At 30.8% G+C, this 20042-nt stretch overlaps 2 protein-coding genes across 3 annotated transcripts; both read left to right on the top strand.

Annotated features, from left to right (window-relative positions):
• The first annotated feature begins 423 nt into the window (after positions 1–423).
• Positions 424–3282, top strand: LOC106445115 (biorientation of chromosomes in cell division protein 1-like 1). The gene is given in 4 exon segments (XM_048753673.1): positions 424–1071; positions 1177–1645; positions 2161–2289; positions 2291–3282. Coding segments are annotated over 4 exon segments (1803 nt in total). The 5' UTR covers positions 424–655; the 3' UTR covers positions 3080–3282.
• A 10163-nt stretch (positions 3283–13445) lies between these two features.
• LOC106375306 (beta-glucosidase 27) lies at positions 13446–16775 on the top strand. 2 transcript variants are annotated; one of them, XM_013815177.3, is made up of 12 exons: positions 13447–13649; positions 13736–13785; positions 13881–14041; positions 14163–14294; positions 14421–14498; positions 14591–14678; positions 14767–15022; positions 15115–15230; positions 15500–15717; positions 15869–16006; positions 16103–16211; positions 16317–16775. In XM_013815177.3, the coding sequence occupies exons 2-12, from the start codon at positions 13778–13780 to the stop codon at positions 16630–16632; spliced, it is 1620 nt and encodes a 539-aa protein (XP_013670631.2). In that variant the 5' UTR covers positions 13447–13649; positions 13736–13777; the 3' UTR covers positions 16633–16775. The 2 variants fall into 2 exon arrangements, with proteins under 2 accessions (XP_048609629.1, XP_013670631.2); XM_048753672.1 differs by having other exon boundaries at positions 13446–13649; positions 14163–14498.
• Positions 16776–20042: the final 3267 nt, after the last annotated feature.

Raw genomic sequence — 20042 nt, 5'->3', positions numbered from 1 at the left:
CACACAATCCTTCGTGTTTCAAAGTCATGTTACATGTACCGTATAGTTTTGTTTCAAATTTATGGTCCTATCTTATAAAATTCTTTAATATCAATAGCTGACCAACCCGGTCCGATCGTTCCTGTCTTTGCATAACTAAACTGAACCAGTTGGTGAAAAGAACCGTACCGGGATTGGTCACTGAAGGCCCAATACATAGTTTCAAGCCCATCTCTCTCTGAAGATAATGTCCAAGCCCAAGCCACACATGGATGAAAACGAACATTCCATTTGCAATAACCCTTGAGGGGTACTCCAGTCAATATATACCTTCCTCCTCTCTCCCCTCCGTAAACGGTTGCACACGAAGCGAGACAACCATCGAGTTAGGTGACCCGACCCGTCTCGTTATATATATACAGACTGGGTAAAGCAAAGGTAAAAATCTTGTACGTAGGTCTATGTCATTTCATATGAAGAGAATAAAATAGCTAATAAGAAAACCTAAAAAATTAATCATCATTTTCAAAAGATTTTATATATAAAGTGTTTCAAAATCTAAAACAAAGCTAGATATATTATTTTCTTATAAAAAACAAAAATATCCCTAAAAACTGCGACCGTGTTGGTATTTGTTACGCTAGTGAGGGAAGGCGACGCAGTAACATCGAAAGGCATGAACGACGACTATACTACCAATATTCACAGTTGCAGTGATTCTGATAACAAGCGTAACGGAGATGGTAACGGTAACGGTAATCAATATCAGATCAGTCAAGTATGGGGAACGTGGGAGGAGCTTCTGTTAACATGCGCCGTTAAACGCCATGGTTCTAAAGATTGGGACTCCGTCGCCAAGGAGGTTGGGTCCCGGAGCTCTCTCGACGCCTCCGGTACGAGTTGCAGGCTCAAGTATCAAGATCTCAAGCGTCGGTTCCAAGATTCCGTCGACGACGACGGACGAGGAAATAATGAAGCTGTGGCGGAGGATGAGGAGGATACAGACGGTGAAATCCCTTGGCTCGAGCAGTTACGGAGTCTACGTGTGGCGGAGCTCCGGCGAGATGTTCAGCGATGCGACGAGTCGATACTGTACGGAGTACGGAGAATCTCTATATCTCCGCCGCTGGATCTAAGTGTGTTTTTTTTAAAAGTTAAAATTTAATTTTTGAATAGTTTTTGTTTGTTTTTGATTAGGTCGCTTCAGTTAAAAGTTAAGAAACTAGAGGAGGAGAACGACGGACATGATGGAGACGATAGACCAGATCTGGTGGAAGACGGCTCTAAGGCAGTTAGATCGATCAACGACGAAACAGAGCCGACGAGGCTAAACCGAGAAACGTCTAACTCGACAGCCTCCGTCGGTAAAATCGCTGATCACGAGCGATTAAGCGGGGATAATTCGAAAAATCCAGATCCCGATCATATGGCGGCGACGGAGGAGGAAGAAGGAACGATTAGTAGAAGATCCGGAATGAGTCAGTCCGTCGAGTTGGGGGAGTCGGGAACGTCCACAGTTAATCGGAAGAGGAAAGGACATGAGTACATGAGCGGCGAGGATAATATTAAACCGGACGGGAATCAATCGCAGCCGTTGATAGAAATCATTAAGCTGATTCGATCTCATCCGCGTGGATCCGTGTTCGCATCGCGGCTTCGGAGCCAGGTAAGCACTTACCTTATTTTCCTTGATTTTCTTAATTACGTAGAGATTTTCACCTTATTTTCTTACGTTACGCTATCAAATGTCTCCATGCCATCTCTTTTTTTTCCCAACCTCCATGCTTTAAAACTTAAAAATAGTTTTTTTTTTTAAATAATAATAATATTTAACTTTTTTACGGCAAAAGTAACATTTAATTATTTATCCCCTTAAGACTGAGACATCAATTATCCTCAAGATTCTCTCAGTAAATTGCATTCTGTTAATAGAATACAATTTTCTTACTAGAATATGTAAGATGATTTCATTCTAAATTAAAATGTCTCTCTATTAGACACATGGCAGCATCCCGTTGAAGAAGTATCGCTTGGTCGTGTGTTTTAGGATATAGTCAACTTATTCACTTCCAAGTCTTCCTCTAAGCCGATAATTTTGGGCTTTAGTTTGGCCCGTAGACTCATAATTTACACAGAGAAGCCCAATAACGTTTTGTTCGTATCTCACTCTCTATGTTGCAGGAGACGAAGGACTACAAGAGAGTGATAAGGCAGCATTTGGACATTAAAACAATAGAGAAGAAGATGGAGAAAGGATCCTATGTTTCTTCAAGTCTTTCTTTTTACAGAGACCTCGAGCTTCTCTTCACCAAACGCCATTGTTTTCTTTCCTACGTCTTACTCAGAATATGTGGCTGCACAAGAGCTAAGAACCCTCGTCTCTAACGAGATGAAGAAAACTACTGGAATATCGAGTCACCGTGTCATCAACTCTGAGGGTGGTTCTTTGGTTTCTAAACAGAAAACTTCTGCTCCTCCTCTTGTTGGCTGTAAGAAGAAGAGCTTTGCTTCGAAAAAGGCGTTACCTTCTTCTTCAAGCTTTAAACAAAAAGATGAGATTCAAGTTTCAGAAGAGAAGGATGTGACTACTACTGCTATAGCTACAAGAAGCTCGAGGAGAACAAGCAAAGGTATGGAAGTTGTTGCCAAGGATACCAAAATGGGAAGAGACAAAAACAGTAACAAGAAACAAACAGATTCAAAAGCAGATTCATCGAATGATGATGATGAAAAGGAAGAGACTCCTAAGACTGAGAAGAAGATGGCGTCAGAGAAGAAGAAGAAGAAGAAGAGTGTGGCTGAGTTCTTGAAGAGAATCAAAAATAACTCACCACATAAAGGAAAAGAAACAACAAGTAAAGATCAGAAGAAGAGTGATGGAAACGTTAAGAAAGATAACAGGAAAGCAAAACCAAGGGAACTGAGGAGTAACAGCACGGGTAAAAAGAAGGTTGAGGTAGAGAGTACTGAAAATAAGAGATCATCGAAACGAAAACAATTGAAAAAAGAAGCAGAGGAAGAGACTGCTACAGCTACGAGAAAACGAGGTAGGGAATCAGGAAAAGACAATCAACAACCAAAGAAAAGAAACAAAAGATGAAACCTATTAATTCGTTGTGGTTAGGTATTGCACATTTGATATGCCAGAGTATTCATCAACCCTCTTAGCATTAGTGTTTAGGAGTGATTCATAAATCTTGTTAGGTTTTTATTTCTCATAAATTACCAGTTTTTGTTTAACCTATGTTGTACTTGTTAGAAGATTTATGGTTGTGGTCTTGGTGTACACAATTTTTCCTTGCCTTTGTTTATTTGATAAATATTCACAAAACCTGACACTAACTAAACTGTCTTTGACGGGAGACTTGAGGCCCAAAACGTTGAAAGAGTTATCATTGTGTTAGCCCTTTTTCCAATATGCTACTTAATCAGTTATAGGCCTGAGCTCATCTTAAGAAACTTTACAATCAAGTGCAAATGCTCTGGCCTTGGATCTTATCTTAGCTTTGTAGATTATTGGTTACATCAAGGATATACAAATAGATGCTTCATACTTATTCTTATTCCCTAGTATCAAAGAGCTTATATATGAGTTCTCTCACCAAAAAGACTCCCATTTTCATGTAGCATTTGAAAATATGTTGGGATTAGATTTTTTTTTTTACTTATAGTCTTATACTATAATAGTTCTCTGGATTGGAGTTTTAATTCTCTTAGAGATACAATGTTTGAGATTTATAATTTATGTTTAGTTTATGATTTACTTCAACAAATGGAGAGTCTTCTCTTTGTTTTTTATTTTATGTATTCATTTCCATGATTTAAATTAAGTATCCAAAACATCAATAACAAAACCAGTGTTTTTGAATTACGTTTTATTAGAAAAGTCTTAATCTATGATGATACGACAAATTTTAGAAAAAGTAACAATCATCAAATTGTATATTGCTCTTCTTGAGGTAGCGTTACAGTAAAGACATTGTTTTCTTAATAGTGTTCTTCACGGAACATGTTCATCTTTGTAGAACAATGTTGGGCCCGCTCGATCTACTCAGGTCCATGACCTTTGTTTGTTATGAATCCCCTCTATATTTATATTAATATAGAAACATTTAAAAAGTTATATTACTAATTAAAAAAAATAGTTAGTTGTCACGTAATTAAAATGCTAATTTTGCTTACGTGGTGGCTTGAAAATTTTGTTAGTCCAAAATTAAATTGCTAGAAAATGTTATATTATATAATATGTCCATTATGGACTATTCATTTATCAAATTGAAATTATTATATATTCTTTCCTTAAATAAAACCTACAGAATTACCTAATATGATTAAAATATATATAGCAATTAATGATTTTAAATAATAAAGATTTGCTAACAACATGTATATTTTCTATCATTTTTGTTTAATTATTTATTATTAAAATAAATTACACAGTTACATTAATCATATAATAAAAATTTAGATTTTTTTTGTATATGTTGTATTTTGAATTTTTCAAAACGAGAATAAATTACTAAAACTATTAAAAGTCTCACATAAACTTTTATGATCAAGGCTTAAATTTTTTTCTATAATAAGCTACAATGATTATAAAATCATATGAATAAATAATTTTATTTTAATAGGTATTTATGTTAATATATATATATATATATTATATACATATAAAAATATTTCATATCGTTTAATTAAATTAAATTATATATCATATGAAAATACATACTTATATTTTTTTAAATGATTATAAATTATTGAAACCATTAAACATTCCACATTAAAAAAAATCGTTGGTGTAAAATTTTGTTACACAAATATGCAAATAATCATATAAAATCATATGAGTAGAAACCAAATTTAATAAATATCCATATTAAAATATACTATATATCTATGTTAATATCATTTAAATTTAACTATATATCATATATGATAAATAAGATTGATTGTTTTGATTTATGTACGCTAAAATGATTTCGAATAAACAAGAGCGGTCGTTTGATTTATATACGCACGCCAATTTATTACATAATAGTAACTGATTTCTTTGTTATTTAATATATAATTATTATTTTATTATTTCATAATATGCAGAAGAACATATATAAAAAATAAAATATTTATTCTTCATAAGGAGCGGATCTTAATCTAAGTATGTATCTCTTTTATAATTTTAAATCTTAGACGTTTTCTAAATCTCAAGTCAAAACAAAATAACAAAATGAGAATAAACTCAAAATTCAATATTTATATCGAGCAATAACCAAAATGACAAAAAAAACGACACAAAAATGAGAACAATATTGAAGATAGATAAGATTGGAACGTGAACGTAAAATTCTTATAACCATAATTAACTTTTAAATTGCTAAATCATGATATAAAACCGAGCTGACATAGTTTCATTGTAACCAAATAGTATGCCTGAGATTCTTCGGCCTAAACGTTAGGTTCTTATGCGATAAGTGATTTTTTGACCTAAAATATTTTTAAAAATGATATCAGCTCATCAGTAAACAACAAATTATGTAATTAACAAAAAAAATTAAAAATTGTTTAAGGCCAAAAATATTAATTCGATAAAGAATATAAATTTTATTTTTCCATATAATTTCTTAAATAATTTTCATTAAAATTCACCCTGTGCGCAAGTTTTATCCTACTTTAGAGATAAATTGGTTGAAGCAATTGATTAATTTTCTTTGCATCCGCGTGTTTGCATCATTACTAATTTCTATTAGTTACCACGATTTGTAGAGTTTGGACTTTTAGATTCTTTATCAGATAATTAAGTTATTTATCAAAGCCAAATATAATCTATCTACAAAACATAACAAAAGGTTGAATATACGCTTACCACCAAACAAGAAATTAGTGAGAGACGAAGAAAATTCCGAAGTGCCAAGTTAGAATTCCACTACTAAGACGGTCCAAGAAAAGGTTCCATGCCAAATATTTATGTACTAGGATAAGACCTTCGCAAGGTGAGTTTATTTGTATATATTATCGATAGTTTCTTTTATATATTTGATCATTTTATTTATATATATAAAATATTTTTTGTTGTTATTATATAATTTCTTTCCGATGGATCGGATCAATTTTTATTAAAAATAATGGAACAAAACTATAATTAATACATCACGGGTTGATCGAATTGGACATTAAACAAATTATGACATAAAAACCTTATTTTTTCTATCGAACACATTCTTTAAAAAAATGAACAGTATTGTTTTCACAGTTGAATTATTTTGACTTTTATCTTCCATATGGTTGTGAAATCTTTCAAATCAACCATCGAATTGATACATGTCATTTTAATGTTTTTAGTCGTATACTTAAGGAAAACTTACATTTTTGTAATTTAAAGTCGTTTTAAAAAAATTCAAAATATAACATATAAGAAAAAATCTAACATATAAGAAAAATATAACATATAAGGTGTCCTCATTTTTGTATTTTAAAGTCGTTTAAAAAAATATAACATATAAGGTTTTCTCATTTTTTTAATTTAAAGTCATTTTAAAAAATTCAAAATATAACATATAAGAAAAAATCTAATTTTTTAATTATATAGTTAATGTGATTGTTTATTTTTTTTAATAATATAAATTAAAAAAATGAAGAAAGATGAAAAAAATGTTATCAAATCTTTATTACTCATAATCATTAATTGTCATATATATGTAAATCATATTAGGTAATTTCGTAGCTTTTATTTAGGGAAAGAATACACACTTCTTATATTTTAGGTTAATATAATGTTCTCTAGTGGACATTAAACAAATTATGACATAAAAACCTTATTTTTTTCCCTCGAACACATTCTTGAAAAAGTGAACAGTATTATTTTCACAGTTGAATTATTTTGACTTTTATCTTACATATGGTTTTAAAAGCTTTCAAATCAACCATCGAACTGATACATGTCATTTTAATGTTTTTAATTGTATACTTAAGGAAAACTTACATTTTGGTAATTTAAAGTCGTTTTAAAAAATTCAAAATATAACATATAAGAAAAAATCTAACATTTAAGAAAAATATAACATATAAAGTTTCCTCATTTTTGTATTTTAAAATCGTTTTAAAAAAAATATAAAACATATAAGGTTTCCTCATTTTTGTAATTTAAAGTTATTCTAAAAAATTCAAAATATAACATATAAGAAAAAATCAAAATTTTTTATTATATGGTTAATGTGATTGTTTATTTTTTTTAATAATATAAAATTAAACAAAAATAAAGAAGGATGCAAAAATTGTTATCAAATCTTTTTTATTCATAATCATTAATTATCATATATATGTAAATCATATTAGGTAATTCTATAGCTTTTATTTAAGAAAAGAATACACACTTCTTATATTTTAGGTTAATATAATGTTTTCTAGTGGACATTAAAAAATTATGACATAAAAACCTTATTTTTTTCATCGAACACATTCTTGAAAAAAGTGAACAATAATGTTTCCACTGTTAAATTATTTTTACTTTTATCTACCATATGGTTTTGAAAGCTTTCAAATCAACCATCGAATTGATACATGTCATTTTAATGTTTTTAGTCGTATATTTAAGGAAAACTTACATTTTTGTAATTTAAAGTCGTTTTAAAAAAATTCAAAATATAATCTATAAGAAAATTCTAACATAAAAGAAAAATATAACATATAAGGTGTCCTCATTTTTGTATTTTAAAATCGTTTTAAAAAAATATATAACATATAAGGTTTCCTCATTTTTATAATTTAAAGTCATTTCAAGAAATTCAAAATATAACATATAAGAAAAAATCTATTTTTTTTATTATATGGTTAATGTGATTGTTTAATTTTTTTTAATAATATAAATTTAAACAAAAATGAAGAAAGATGCAAAAATTGTTATCAAATCTTTATTATTCATAATCATTAATTGTCATATATATGTAAATCATATTAGGTAATTACGTAGCTTTTATTTAAGGAAAGAATACACACTTCCTATATTTTAGGTTAATATAATATTCTCTAGTGTTATATAATTATGGAATAATGTGACACCATTAGATTAAACTATACTTTATATTAGAAGCTCTAGAATTCTTTGAAATGAAATTTAGAAGACATTTAGAATGCCACCTAGGATTTGAGGTTTTTTTTAATTAATACAAAATTAAGGTTCTAATTTTTCAAATGCTTCTCAATTAATATATAGGGGATATATTATAACCGCCAAATGATTTTTATTACTATGTAAATTTCAAAAAGAGAAGAAAAAAATAGGTTGTGCCATTTTTATACAATATCCCATTTCATTGGACATCCTTGGGAAATATGCAAACCTAATTATGCGATTTCTATGAAAGAAAGTTTGCGATGGTTGGCTGTGTTCAAAGTTGTTCCACGGACCTCGCAGGCTCGCACCACTTTTCTTGACTATTTCTAATTTACTATTCAACACACTAATTATTGCTTGATCCATTTTATGTCGGCTTCATTCACCAACATGTGCGATTTATAAATGCATGCGATCCATAATGCACCGATATGAAAATAAATTAACTTTTTGGCTAAAAATAATTTAAATAAATGAACTTATATTCATATAAAATGTACGAAATGTTAATAAATCTAATCACCAAAAAAAAACATAATCACCAAAAGAGAAACGGTGAAATGATACGTGACACTGAGCGAAAATTTGAATATGACCTAATCAATCACATATAACCTTAATCTTACTTGATGTGGACTCGTTAATTATATTAAATGAAAATCGATAAACCTAAACTAGCAATGATTAGCAATCTTTGAAGATGATTTTTCAAAATATCTGCTGACTAGTAAAAATACCATATCAAGAAACCTGTAAAACGTTCTGAGAATGTCGTTTACCATTTAAAAATGAGTTTTTCTTGGGTTCACCCCGTAGGTTCACCGTCCAATTATAATTCGCCACACCATATTCAGTTTCTGAAAAAAAATGGAAAAAATAATTAGTAGTTATCGCCAAAAAAAAAAGAAAAGCAAAACTAGAAAAAGTTGTTAACGCCGATTCTTCCGTCGAGCTTCTCCTGACGACGTTGTTTCTTCTGATTCATCTGTATAGTAAGACCACCCGCAACGGTATATATTGAGGGTCCTTAGCATATAATCCTAGACTAATTGGAATAAAATAATATTAACAAAGCTCAGTTTGGTAAGGAGCAGTCCTAAATTAAGAGGTTTTAAGGAACAAATCCTTAGTGACGTGGCAAGCTCTTTTTCGATCATCATCGGAGCTAACGTCTTCCGATCACTTATAGAAACCACTTTTAAAACTCATTAAAAGATTAGAATTGCTATAGAAACTTAAAAAAAATAACTTATAGAAACCACTTTTAAAATTGATTAAAAGATTAGAATTGCTATAGAAAATTAATAATTATTGTATTTGGTGATGAAAATATATTTAAATTAATAATTATTGTATTTTTATATATTTAATCATGTAATAAATAAATATTTAAATTTAACATGTTTTAAATTTTTTTTTCTTCTTAATGATAGTTACTCATGCAAAAATAAATATCTTATTTTACATGTTTTCGTTTTCTTAATAAAAGTTAATCATGCAAAAATAAATATTTAAATTTGACATGTTTTAATTTTTTTTTCTTAATGATAGTTAATCATGCAAAAAATATATATTTTAATTTCACATGTTTTAAAATTTATTAATTTTTTATTCTTAAGGATTCCAAATTGGATAACACCATTGGACATACTAATTTGATTAGAGTTCTTAACTATTTAAAAAAAAAATACTTTAATATTCCTAAGGATTCCAATGGTGGTAACACCATTGGAGATGCTCTAAGTTTTAGAGTTCTTAGATACTGTTTAATCACCCAAATTCTCAATAACTAATGAATTTTGCAAAGATGTTTTCGATTTCACATATTATGATTTCTTTTTGGTATGTAGGTTGAAACATAATTTGGTGTGGTGTTTATGTGCTGCACATTGGGTCTAGAATTCTCCACTGCTAAGGTGAGATCAACGTCTTTTTGTTTACTTGCAAGTTTTAGTTTTTGGTGTAATGTTTACTTGAAAGTTTAGCATAACCAACTCTTTAAGGACCTTTTCCTCAACTTCCAGTACGTGGTTACGATCAGTTTCTGTTCTGGGAGGCCTTCTTCAAATTCTTCTTTTCATCTTCTTGTGTGGAATCAGTGGTGAGTCCTTTACACGTGAACCAAAGAGAATCTTTGCTATCTGATTTATTATTCAATAAGCACTATTTAGTTTTATGCACCATAAACCTTCTCTGTGGCTTGCATATTCTTCCTTTCCTTTTTCTAGTATTTATCGTGGTTTGACTATAGAATTTTATATTGTTTTGATGTTTTGTGTTTTACTAGATATTTTGATTATCTGGGTTAGATATGTTCTTTAATTGAAAGATGAGGTTGACTCAAGAAAACATAGGAAATATAGAAAATATTTAGGTTATGTATGCTCTATAATATAAATATAATAATATTAACATGGTTAATACAGATTGTAATGGAGAATAATCATTTAAGTGGGCAAGAAACTGTTCTTGGTGGTCAATGTGAATCTAGTTTACAAGTCTCGGGTGATTTCAGTTTGATAAGTCAAAAGTCAGTTGAGCTTTTTTCCGAGGAAGACGACGCTTCACTCATTGAAGACGACGCTTCACTCAGTGAATTTGGGGAAGAATATGAACTAGGCAACAAAGAAGATCTACTTGAAATTGAAGATATTGATGCTTTAGAAGCAAACAATGAGAATGAGAAGAAAGATGAACTTTGTATTGGAATGGAGTTTAGTTCTGAAGATACTGCGCATATGGTTTATAATAAGTATGGAGGCAATCATGGTTTCAACGTAAGAAAATAGAGGAGGACCAAAAAAAAGATGAAAAGGTAGCAATGATTCTTTATGTATGCTCAAAAGAGGGGTTAGGAAGGAGCCTAAGGTCAATAGATCTTATACCCGACCAATCACAATGTGTGGTTGTAAAGCTCATATGGCTTGCTACCTTCAGAGTAGCGCAAGGTATAAGATTGTGTCTTTCGACCAGAATCATAACCATGAATTAGTGAGAACACCTATGAAGCATTTGTTGAAAGGAAATCGAGCAGTCACTGTCTCTCAAAAATAACATGCTGATGATGCCGAGATGTCAGGAATTTCAGCAAAAGCAACCATTGAAATGATGAGTAGAGAAGTTGGGGGAGAGAAAATCTGGGTTTTTTGGATAAGGACTATCGCAATTACATATACCGTAAACAGATGGCAGAAATGGTAAAAGGAGATGCTGGAGCAGTTTTAGAATACTTTCAGAAAAAGAAAGAAGATAATTCCTCATTTTTTTATTCAATGCAACTTGATGAGGACGATATGATCACTAATATCATCTGGGCGGATGATCGGTCTATAAACGATTACAATCTCTTTGGAGATGTCATTTGTTTTGACACAACTTATAAGACCAATGATTACGATAGACCGTTTGCTCCATTTGTCGGGGTAAATCATCATAAGCAAACTGTTGTGTTTGGAGCTGCTCTCTTATATGATGAAACCACTGAGTCTTTTAAGTGGCTTTTTGAGACTTTTCTTGGAGCAATGTCTGGTAAACAACCGAAAACGATTCTTACAGACCAATCTGCAGCAATGGTGAATGCAATGGGAAAAGTGTTTCCAGAAAAAAAACATAGGTTATATGTCTGGCATATTTACCCAAATGATGCAAAGAATTTAAGTCGTGTATTTCACGGACCAGCTTATGCTTATTGAGCATATCATTCCACACCAATAACCAATCTTCTTCTTCTTCATGGTCATATACACACTTTCCAAAATTCATGGCAAACTGGTCTAGTAAATTATAGTCATACTTAGTTTTTTTTTCTAATTTGGGTCATCGTGATATTTATCCACAAAGAAATATCGTATAACACCATATCATTCTTAAACTATGGCACGGTAAATACATTCCATATTATACTATATGATACTTTTCGCGAAAAGAATAACTTTGTCGGACCTTGTAACTTCTTTCAAATTTAGTATAGCCAGCAGCCTATTTTGGAATAAAGAACTTGACGTGAATATGCTCCGAGCTTCCTTTTGTTTTCAGGTTATCTATTTAAGTTTACCTACTCTGCACGCATTCCAATGAGAACAACAATCACACGAGTTATTTGTTAATCTTTTTTAATAATATATAGACACAATTAAATACAATATAATAGTACGTTTTTTTGACTGAATATAATGTTTTTTATACGACCATTAACTCTACCTACATGCATATGCATGCTTTAAGCAATGAGATCACGAGAACAACAACCGAGTTATTTGCTTTTTCTTTTATATTCGTATAGTCTATTTTCCTGTCAACTATTTATTTATATATATAGTCTCGATAGTTTTGTTGTCCGCGTTAGCATGGTAAATGGATTGTCGTAAGAGAACCTAAAAGAACATCATTAGTGTACAAGTTCTAAAAAACAGTTTCGTAACATTATTATACTATTATATTTTAGTTATTAATTAAAATTAATAATAACAAAGAAAATGAGCAATGAATGAAAGACACGTTAGTAATAGTCTCTTTCTCTTTGTGTGATAGGCTCTTCTTCAAAAGACGTTTCTGGTAATTATTCTACTTTCTTTCCTACTGTTTATTATTTAATTGTTATTTAAGCTAGACTTGTATAAAAGTTGAACCGGTGCTCTAACAGTTGTATAAGCCTATGCCTAATATTTTTTTCTTGTTGTTTAGATTAATGTTTGCATTCTGCTATAAGAACACATTAGTGGAAGGTTCTTGGGATGAAATTTTTAGCGAAATATAAGAATCTGTCTCTTAACTTTTAACTAAAAAAAGTTAAAAACTAGCTCTTAAATAAAGTTTTAATAGACGGTTCTTATCTTTTTTAATTAAAAGTTAAGAGACGGATTCTTATATTACGCTAAAAACTCCACCCTAAAAACTTCTTAATAATCATGCTCTAAGTTACCTCTGTACCTTCTGTCTCATATGGAAATTTTAATATAAAAAAAGAAACTAACAGTTGTATATATTGATGAAAAAGGAACGACAATAGCCCTTAATTCAAAAAAAAAAGGAACGACAATTTTGAAACGGAACTGTGCATGCATACTTTTCATTTTCCACATTAGAATGTTAGCGATGGGGAATTATTATTTTGGTCAAATAATCTGCTGCAACGATTAGACAAAAAATAAAATATTAAATTTTTGGTCAGAATGCGTAGGGGCAAATATATATATATATATTTTTTTTGGTTTAACATTTTAACCAAAAAAAAAAAAAAAAAGAAATTAACAGTCAAAATGCGTAGGGGCAAATAGTTTGACTAAAATCTATGATTTTTCTACGTTCCTTCGCATAAAAATGCAAATCCCTTAGCCTATATATAACTTCACATATCCCATCACTTCTCTCACAACTCAATAATCTCTACTTTTTTTTTTTTTGAAAAAGTATAATCTCTGCTTTCTTTCTTTAAGAAAAAAAATATTCATTCATTTATTCCTTTGGCAAGAACAAAAACATATAATTCATTTCATTCTTTCATATTAGACGAATAAAACCAGCTCCAATCTATTAAAAACACTAAAAAAAGATCTTCCAGTCGGTATGTTATATATCCTCTTGTATATCAAAGTTATGTTAATTGTGTGTGCCAAATTCATAATCTTATATATGTATGTTTCTATGCAGATTTACAAGGCAAAAAAGCTTAGAAATCGTTTATAAACATTAATGACGCTGTGAGTATCGAACTTTAATATAACCACAAGGCTACGTAAATAAGTTTATCCTTGGACAAACATTTTCTTATTTGTTTGTTAAATAATATTAACAGAAAAAGGAACACTTACTCGAAGAAAAACTCGTTCGGCCGTTCTGATTTTCCCGAGGGTTTCCTCTTTGGAACAGCTTCATCGGCTTACCAATATGAAGGAGCTATAAATGAAGCTCCTCGTGGAGAAAGTGTTTGGGATACATTTGTTCGCAAATATCCAGGTTTGTGTATATAACAAAACATCTTTTTCATTTTATATAATTTTAGGTTCCTTATATATATATGAATTTTTCTTTATACACTATTCATCATGCTAATACAAGAAAAATAATATTTTTGCAGAGAGAAATTGCTACTCTAACGCAGACCAAGCGGTCGAGTTCTATAACCATTACAAGGAAGACATCCAGAGAATGAAGGATATTAACATGGATGCTTTTAGATTCTCTATCTCGTGGCCTCGTATTCTGCCTCGTAAGTTCTTAACTCATATATATACACAACAGTTTTCTAGATTAAACATATTAAGAAGTGAGTTTTCAAATAATACAGTAGAGATTAATCCGTGTTTTTGCTCATTTTTGCCCAAAAAATATATAGTTGGAAAGAAAAGCAAGGGCGTGAACCAAGAAGGAATCAATTTTTACAACAATCTCATCGATGAACTCTTAGCTAACGGTATTTAATTAATCGCTGTTATATATTAACCTAGTCGTCCAGATTGAAATATTCTAACATGATCACATATATATATATATATATATGAACAGGAATCACACCTCTTGCTACTTTATTCCATTGGGATACTCCTCAAGCCCTTGAAGATGAATACAACGGATTTCTAAGCGAAGAAGCTGTGTAAGTGATTAAAAATACATATTACTTTCTAAACATATTTTTCAAATCAATGTCTCTAATATGCATACAAAAAAATAATATCTTGCAGTAATGACTTCAAAGATTTTGCGGCCTTATGTTTCGAAGAATTTGGGGACCGTGTGAAATTGTGGGTTACACTAAACGAGCCATGGGTCTATAGCATTGGCGGGTATGACACAGGAAGAAAAGCGCCCGGACGTGCCTCCAAGTACATGAACGAAGCAGCTGTAGCTGGAGAATCTGGCCTCGAGGTTTATACTGTTAGTCACAATCTACTTCTTGCTCACGCAGAAGCCGTTGAAGTCTTCAGAAACAATCCCAAAGTAAGGAATCAACATATTTAATTTTTAGTTTTACAAACACATTTAGTCGTTTGAAAACATATTTATTCAATATGTTTTTGTTTGAATCTCAGTGTAAAGATGGCAAGATTGGTATCGCGCATTGTCCCGTATGGTTTGAGCCTTATGATTCAAACTGCCCTGATGACAAAGAAGCATGTGAAAGAGCCATGGAATTCATGTTTGGATGGTGAGTGTATTTTTTTCTTCTTTAAATTATATAGCACAAACAATCACATTCTTGACATAGTAGATAAAAACTCTTGAATTTCCAATTAAAGACTTAAAGAGTTATGGATTCAATTTCCGTTGGAACGGATATACTCTCCTAAATTGAATTAATTCAAAATGGTTAGGTCTTTCGGTCCATAACCTCTAGACATTTTAATAATATATATATATATATACACCATACAGTTTTTTGGTTAATATTCTAATAGTATTTTTTGAATTTAATAGGCACATGGATCCAACGGTGTACGGAGATTACCCTGAAGTGATGAAGAAATCGATCGGGAAAAGATTACCCTCGTTTACCGCAGCTCAATCCAAGAAGCTAAGAGGTTCTTTTGACTTCGTTGGAGTGAATTATTACAGTGCTTTCTACGTTAAAAGTATTCCTGAAGTGGACCATAACACTCCCAACTGGAGATCAGACGCACGCATCGAATGGAGAAGTAAGTGGAGTTTTAAAATAAATACTTACTCGTATCATATTAGGGCTTTCTATTCGTTTCTTGGCTCACAAGCTTCTTAGGGGTGATTATTCGTCGGGATTTTGATTACCGATTTTGTTGTCTCACGAGCTTTTTTTTTATATTGGAACAGAACAAAACAAAGCAGGACAGACATTGGGAGTACGAGGTGGTTCAGAATGGGACTTTCTCTACCCACAAGGGCTTCGAAAGTTTCTAAACTATGCTAAGGATAAATACGAAAGCCCTAAATTCATGATCACTGAAAACGGTAATACTTTTTACTAAGCACTTCCAAGATCATTTTACTAAATAGATTCCTGGTATGGTTTACTAACTTTTCTACTTTTTGGTTAAAACTCTTCAGGACATTGTGATATAGATTACGAGAAAAAACCAAAGCTTTCTAACTTGATGGATCTCCAAAGGACAGAGTACCACAAGAAACATCTCCAAAGCATCCAACAAGCCATCCAGTAAGTGTATTCACTAAATGAAAATTTCATTTAGTTTCTTAAGACACAAGAAACTGTGGAACCTATACTAAGCCTTTCACTGATGATAAATGTTTCGTTGTTTAGGGAGGATGGGGTTGAAGTGGAAGGATACTTTGCATGGTCGTTACTAGACAACTGTGAATGGAACGCCGGTTATGGAGTCCGATATGGTCTCTTCTACGTCGATTACAAAAATGGACTAAAACGTTTTCCTAAAATGTCTGCCATGTGGTTCAAAGAGTTCTTGAAGAGAGAAGAAGAGAGGGGAGATTTTGAGGAAGAAGAGTACTTGCTTAACGTTGCAACAAAGAAGAAGAGATTCTTATTGGCAACTGGTTCGGCCTCGTGTTTTATTCCTAAGATGTCTGAATCTTCTAAGGCCCTCGAATTATTTTTCTAGATTTATACAATTTTTATATTTGTTGTGTAAAAAGCTTTAAAGCAAAGCAAAGTAGTTGTTCAACAAAGAGGGCTAAGGGTTCATTTTTTTTGTTTAATATCGTTCTTGGATTCAAATCAATTAAAATAGTACAAACGTTTAAACAATAGTGCATTACCACATGGTAAACGACACAAATATCTTCAACATTCCTTTTTTTTTTTTTCAACAAACGGCTATTCTATTAGTTAAACTTTAGGTGGTCTGGGTAACCAAGCCGGAATATAACAAGCAATAAAACAAAGAGATCTATGAAAAGAACGGGTATTCCTAACTAGCAAACCAGCAATTTCATTTTGCGCCCTTGGGAAGTAGCTGATCTTGAAGTCCGGACTACACACCTGGAGAATTTGAATGATCTCTAGCTCAGTTGAGAAGTTTGGTCAAGCTTATGGGTCTGTTATCATTGCAATCATGTCCTTACAATCTATCTCAAATCTCTGACATGTCGAATGTTGTATCATGCTCCCCATTGCCCATCTTAGCACTTCCAGCTCCGAGTGTAGTGTTGTCTCATGCCTCCTTAAGTTCCATGTCCACATTAGTTGGATCTTTCCCATGCTATCCTTCCAAATTCATTCAATTCTACCGAATTGATTTGTGAAGGTCCATGAACCATCCACCATGCAAATATTACCCAAACTTAAGGCTTGTGTTTCTTCAACAATTTGTGCATGTGGAGGAATAAATATAATATCATTTGCATTGTACCATGTCTAACACCCATTTTCTGCATATCTGACTAGCTCCAATGGATCCTAAAAGAGGAAGATTTAACAATTTTATAGATAAGCACAATTTTTTTTTTTTTACATTTTGGTGTTGACCAAAATAAGTGTGCCCACCCACTTCACCCAACAAAACACCTCTGCAAAGCGAATTTACCTACGATATATACAATATTTCAAATCTCTTATATACTAAAGCGCAAGTCGCATCACCAATCTAAAGCTGACATGTGGAAAATCTACTTTTTTAAAACAAAAATTAAAAAATACAGAAAAGTAAAACATGTTATCAACTTATGGAAGTTAGAAAATAAGACAAATAACCAACCATTTACGATCCAATCAGGTAAAGCAATTTTTTATAACTTTATCTTTACATTGTCTATTTACTGCTCCCTCTGTTTCTAAAAGATCTATATTCTAGAGAAAACTTTTGTTTCAAAAAGATATAAAAAATTGTGAAGTTCAAGAACATTAATTGCTTTTAAAAAATCTTATTGGTTTAAAAATATAGGAAATATAAAATTACAAAAAACTATGCATTTATAGCTAAGTTTTAATATGTTTTATTAAAAAGATACATATTTTATATTTCCAATGTAATTTTTGTCAACTAATAATGAGAAATTGTGAAGTTCAAGAACATTAATTGCTTTTAAAAAATCTTATTGGTTTAATAATAGAGGAAATATAAAATTAGGAAAAACTATGCATTTATAGCTAAGTTTTAATACTCCCTCTGTTTCATATTGTAAGTAGTTTTAGGAAAATGTTTTTGTTTCAAAATGTAAGTAGTTTTCGTATTTCTATGTAACTTTTACATTTATTGAATACAGTGTGACCAATCAAATTAAATAGACTTATTTTTTATTGGTTAAATTATATCTAACCTATTTATTATAAAATACTTCTTAATCTTCGTGCTTTTAGCCAAAACTACTTATATTATGAAACGGATGGAGTATGTTTTATTAAAAAGTGTGAAAATTTTAAAACATGAATCTTTTAGGAATAGATGGAATATGATTTAAAAAAATCTACGGATCAAGGATAGATAAAATACCAACTCCATAAAATTAAATTAACATTTACAAGAGATAAATATAGAATAACCACCCATGATTATTTATCCCACAAACCTTTCTCCTAATTATTCTCAACTAAACACCATCATCATACGATAGTTTTATCTTTCCCTTTCTCTTTCACCTTCTTTTTGTCCACCATCATTTCATATATATATATGTTTTTCTCACCATCGTAGCCAAAACACTCTGCACATGTTTTTGCTTTCTATCAATATTCTTAGAATATCCACAGGTTTACATCATCCTTTCTCTCTTTGAGTTTAGGTTGAAAATGCCACTGGAGTATACTCCTCTTTCTCAGCCCAATTCATCTAAAAAAGAATGGAAAATCAGAGTGTTGGTCTCACGGGTATGGAACTACTACTCCAAAAATAAATCTGAAGTTGTTCTCGGGATGGAAGCTATCCTTGTGGATGAAAAGGTGTATATATTTTGATATCTAAAAATATTTTGTAGAAATAGTGGTTGAGTGTATACATAAATAGTCGTTTGTTTTCTACTTATATGTTGTATACTCATCAAATTTTGATATGATCTCTAAACTTTCACACTTGACAGTGAGAAAGGATTCAACCTTCTGTGAAACAGAAGTTGATTAAAAAAAATTGGAAGGGACCTAAAAGAAGGAGAATATCTAAATGTTATGAAATTTAAAGTGTTGGGTAACCATGGTGATCCCGGTTGAGATTAAGAGATTAAAGATATGAATTTTGAAGTGTTGGGTAATTTTAAATATAAATTAACATTTACATTTAAAAGCCTCTAAATCCCGGTTGAGATTAAGTAGGGGTTATTGGTTGTTGTATTTTAATGGATTTGAAAATCCGAACTAGATCTAGTGTTATTGGTTCTATGATTTTCAAATATGTATTAAAATCATGTGTTATTGGTTTAATGATTCATAAATTCTGTATCAAATCAAGTGTTATTCGATCGTACGGATTTACTAATATATTTGATTTTATAATGGATTTGAATGGATTTGTTTGGATTTGTTTGGATTTTTTAATTAAAAATACAAAGACTCAAATCCGAGGGAAAACCTCCGGATTTGCATATTTTGCTTGGATTTATAAATACTATATGGATTTCTAAATCAATCAAAATATATAAACCAATAACACCTCCTAAAGATATGAACATATCTTTTTTTTTGGAACAATTTTAGATATTATGTAAAATAGTTTCAACAGATTTACTTCAATATTATCCATAATTATAATATATTTAAAGATTACTAATTTATTTAAATTTACAATTATAATAAATTAATTAAAAATATTTCAGATTCTCGCCTGTGCATAGCACGGGAATGAACATTAGTTAAGAGACTAAACCAAAACCATAGAAAAGAAAAAAAAAACAATTCACTTATGCATTATAATTTTTTTTTTGCTAAGGACTTATGCATTATAATTCTAGAAATATTTGACATTAATCGTTTTCATTTTTGTGAGATGAAATAATTAGTGGTACTACAAAATCTATAATACAATGAGACAGTTCCTTTTTTTTCTGAGGCGACACGTCAGCAAAGTGTGTGGGTCCCACCTCC

This window comes from Brassica napus, chromosome C4 (genome assembly GCF_020379485.1).
Source record: "Brassica napus cultivar Da-Ae chromosome C4, Da-Ae, whole genome shotgun sequence".
NCBI lineage: Eukaryota > Viridiplantae > Streptophyta > Magnoliopsida > Brassicales > Brassicaceae > Brassica > Brassica napus.
Note: the sequence above shows the minus strand (reverse complement) of the source record. Positions and strands in the feature narration are given on the sequence as shown.

Coding starts and splice junctions, on each gene's coding strand:
- LOC106375306 (XM_048753672.1), top strand. Junction 15,231..15,499: donor ATGGAATTCATGTTTGGATG/GTGAGTGTATTT, acceptor TGAATTTAATAG/GCACATGGATCCAACGGTGT. Junction 16,007..16,102: donor ATTCATGATCACTGAAAACG/GTAATACTTTTT, acceptor AAAACTCTTCAG/GACATTGTGATATAGATTAC.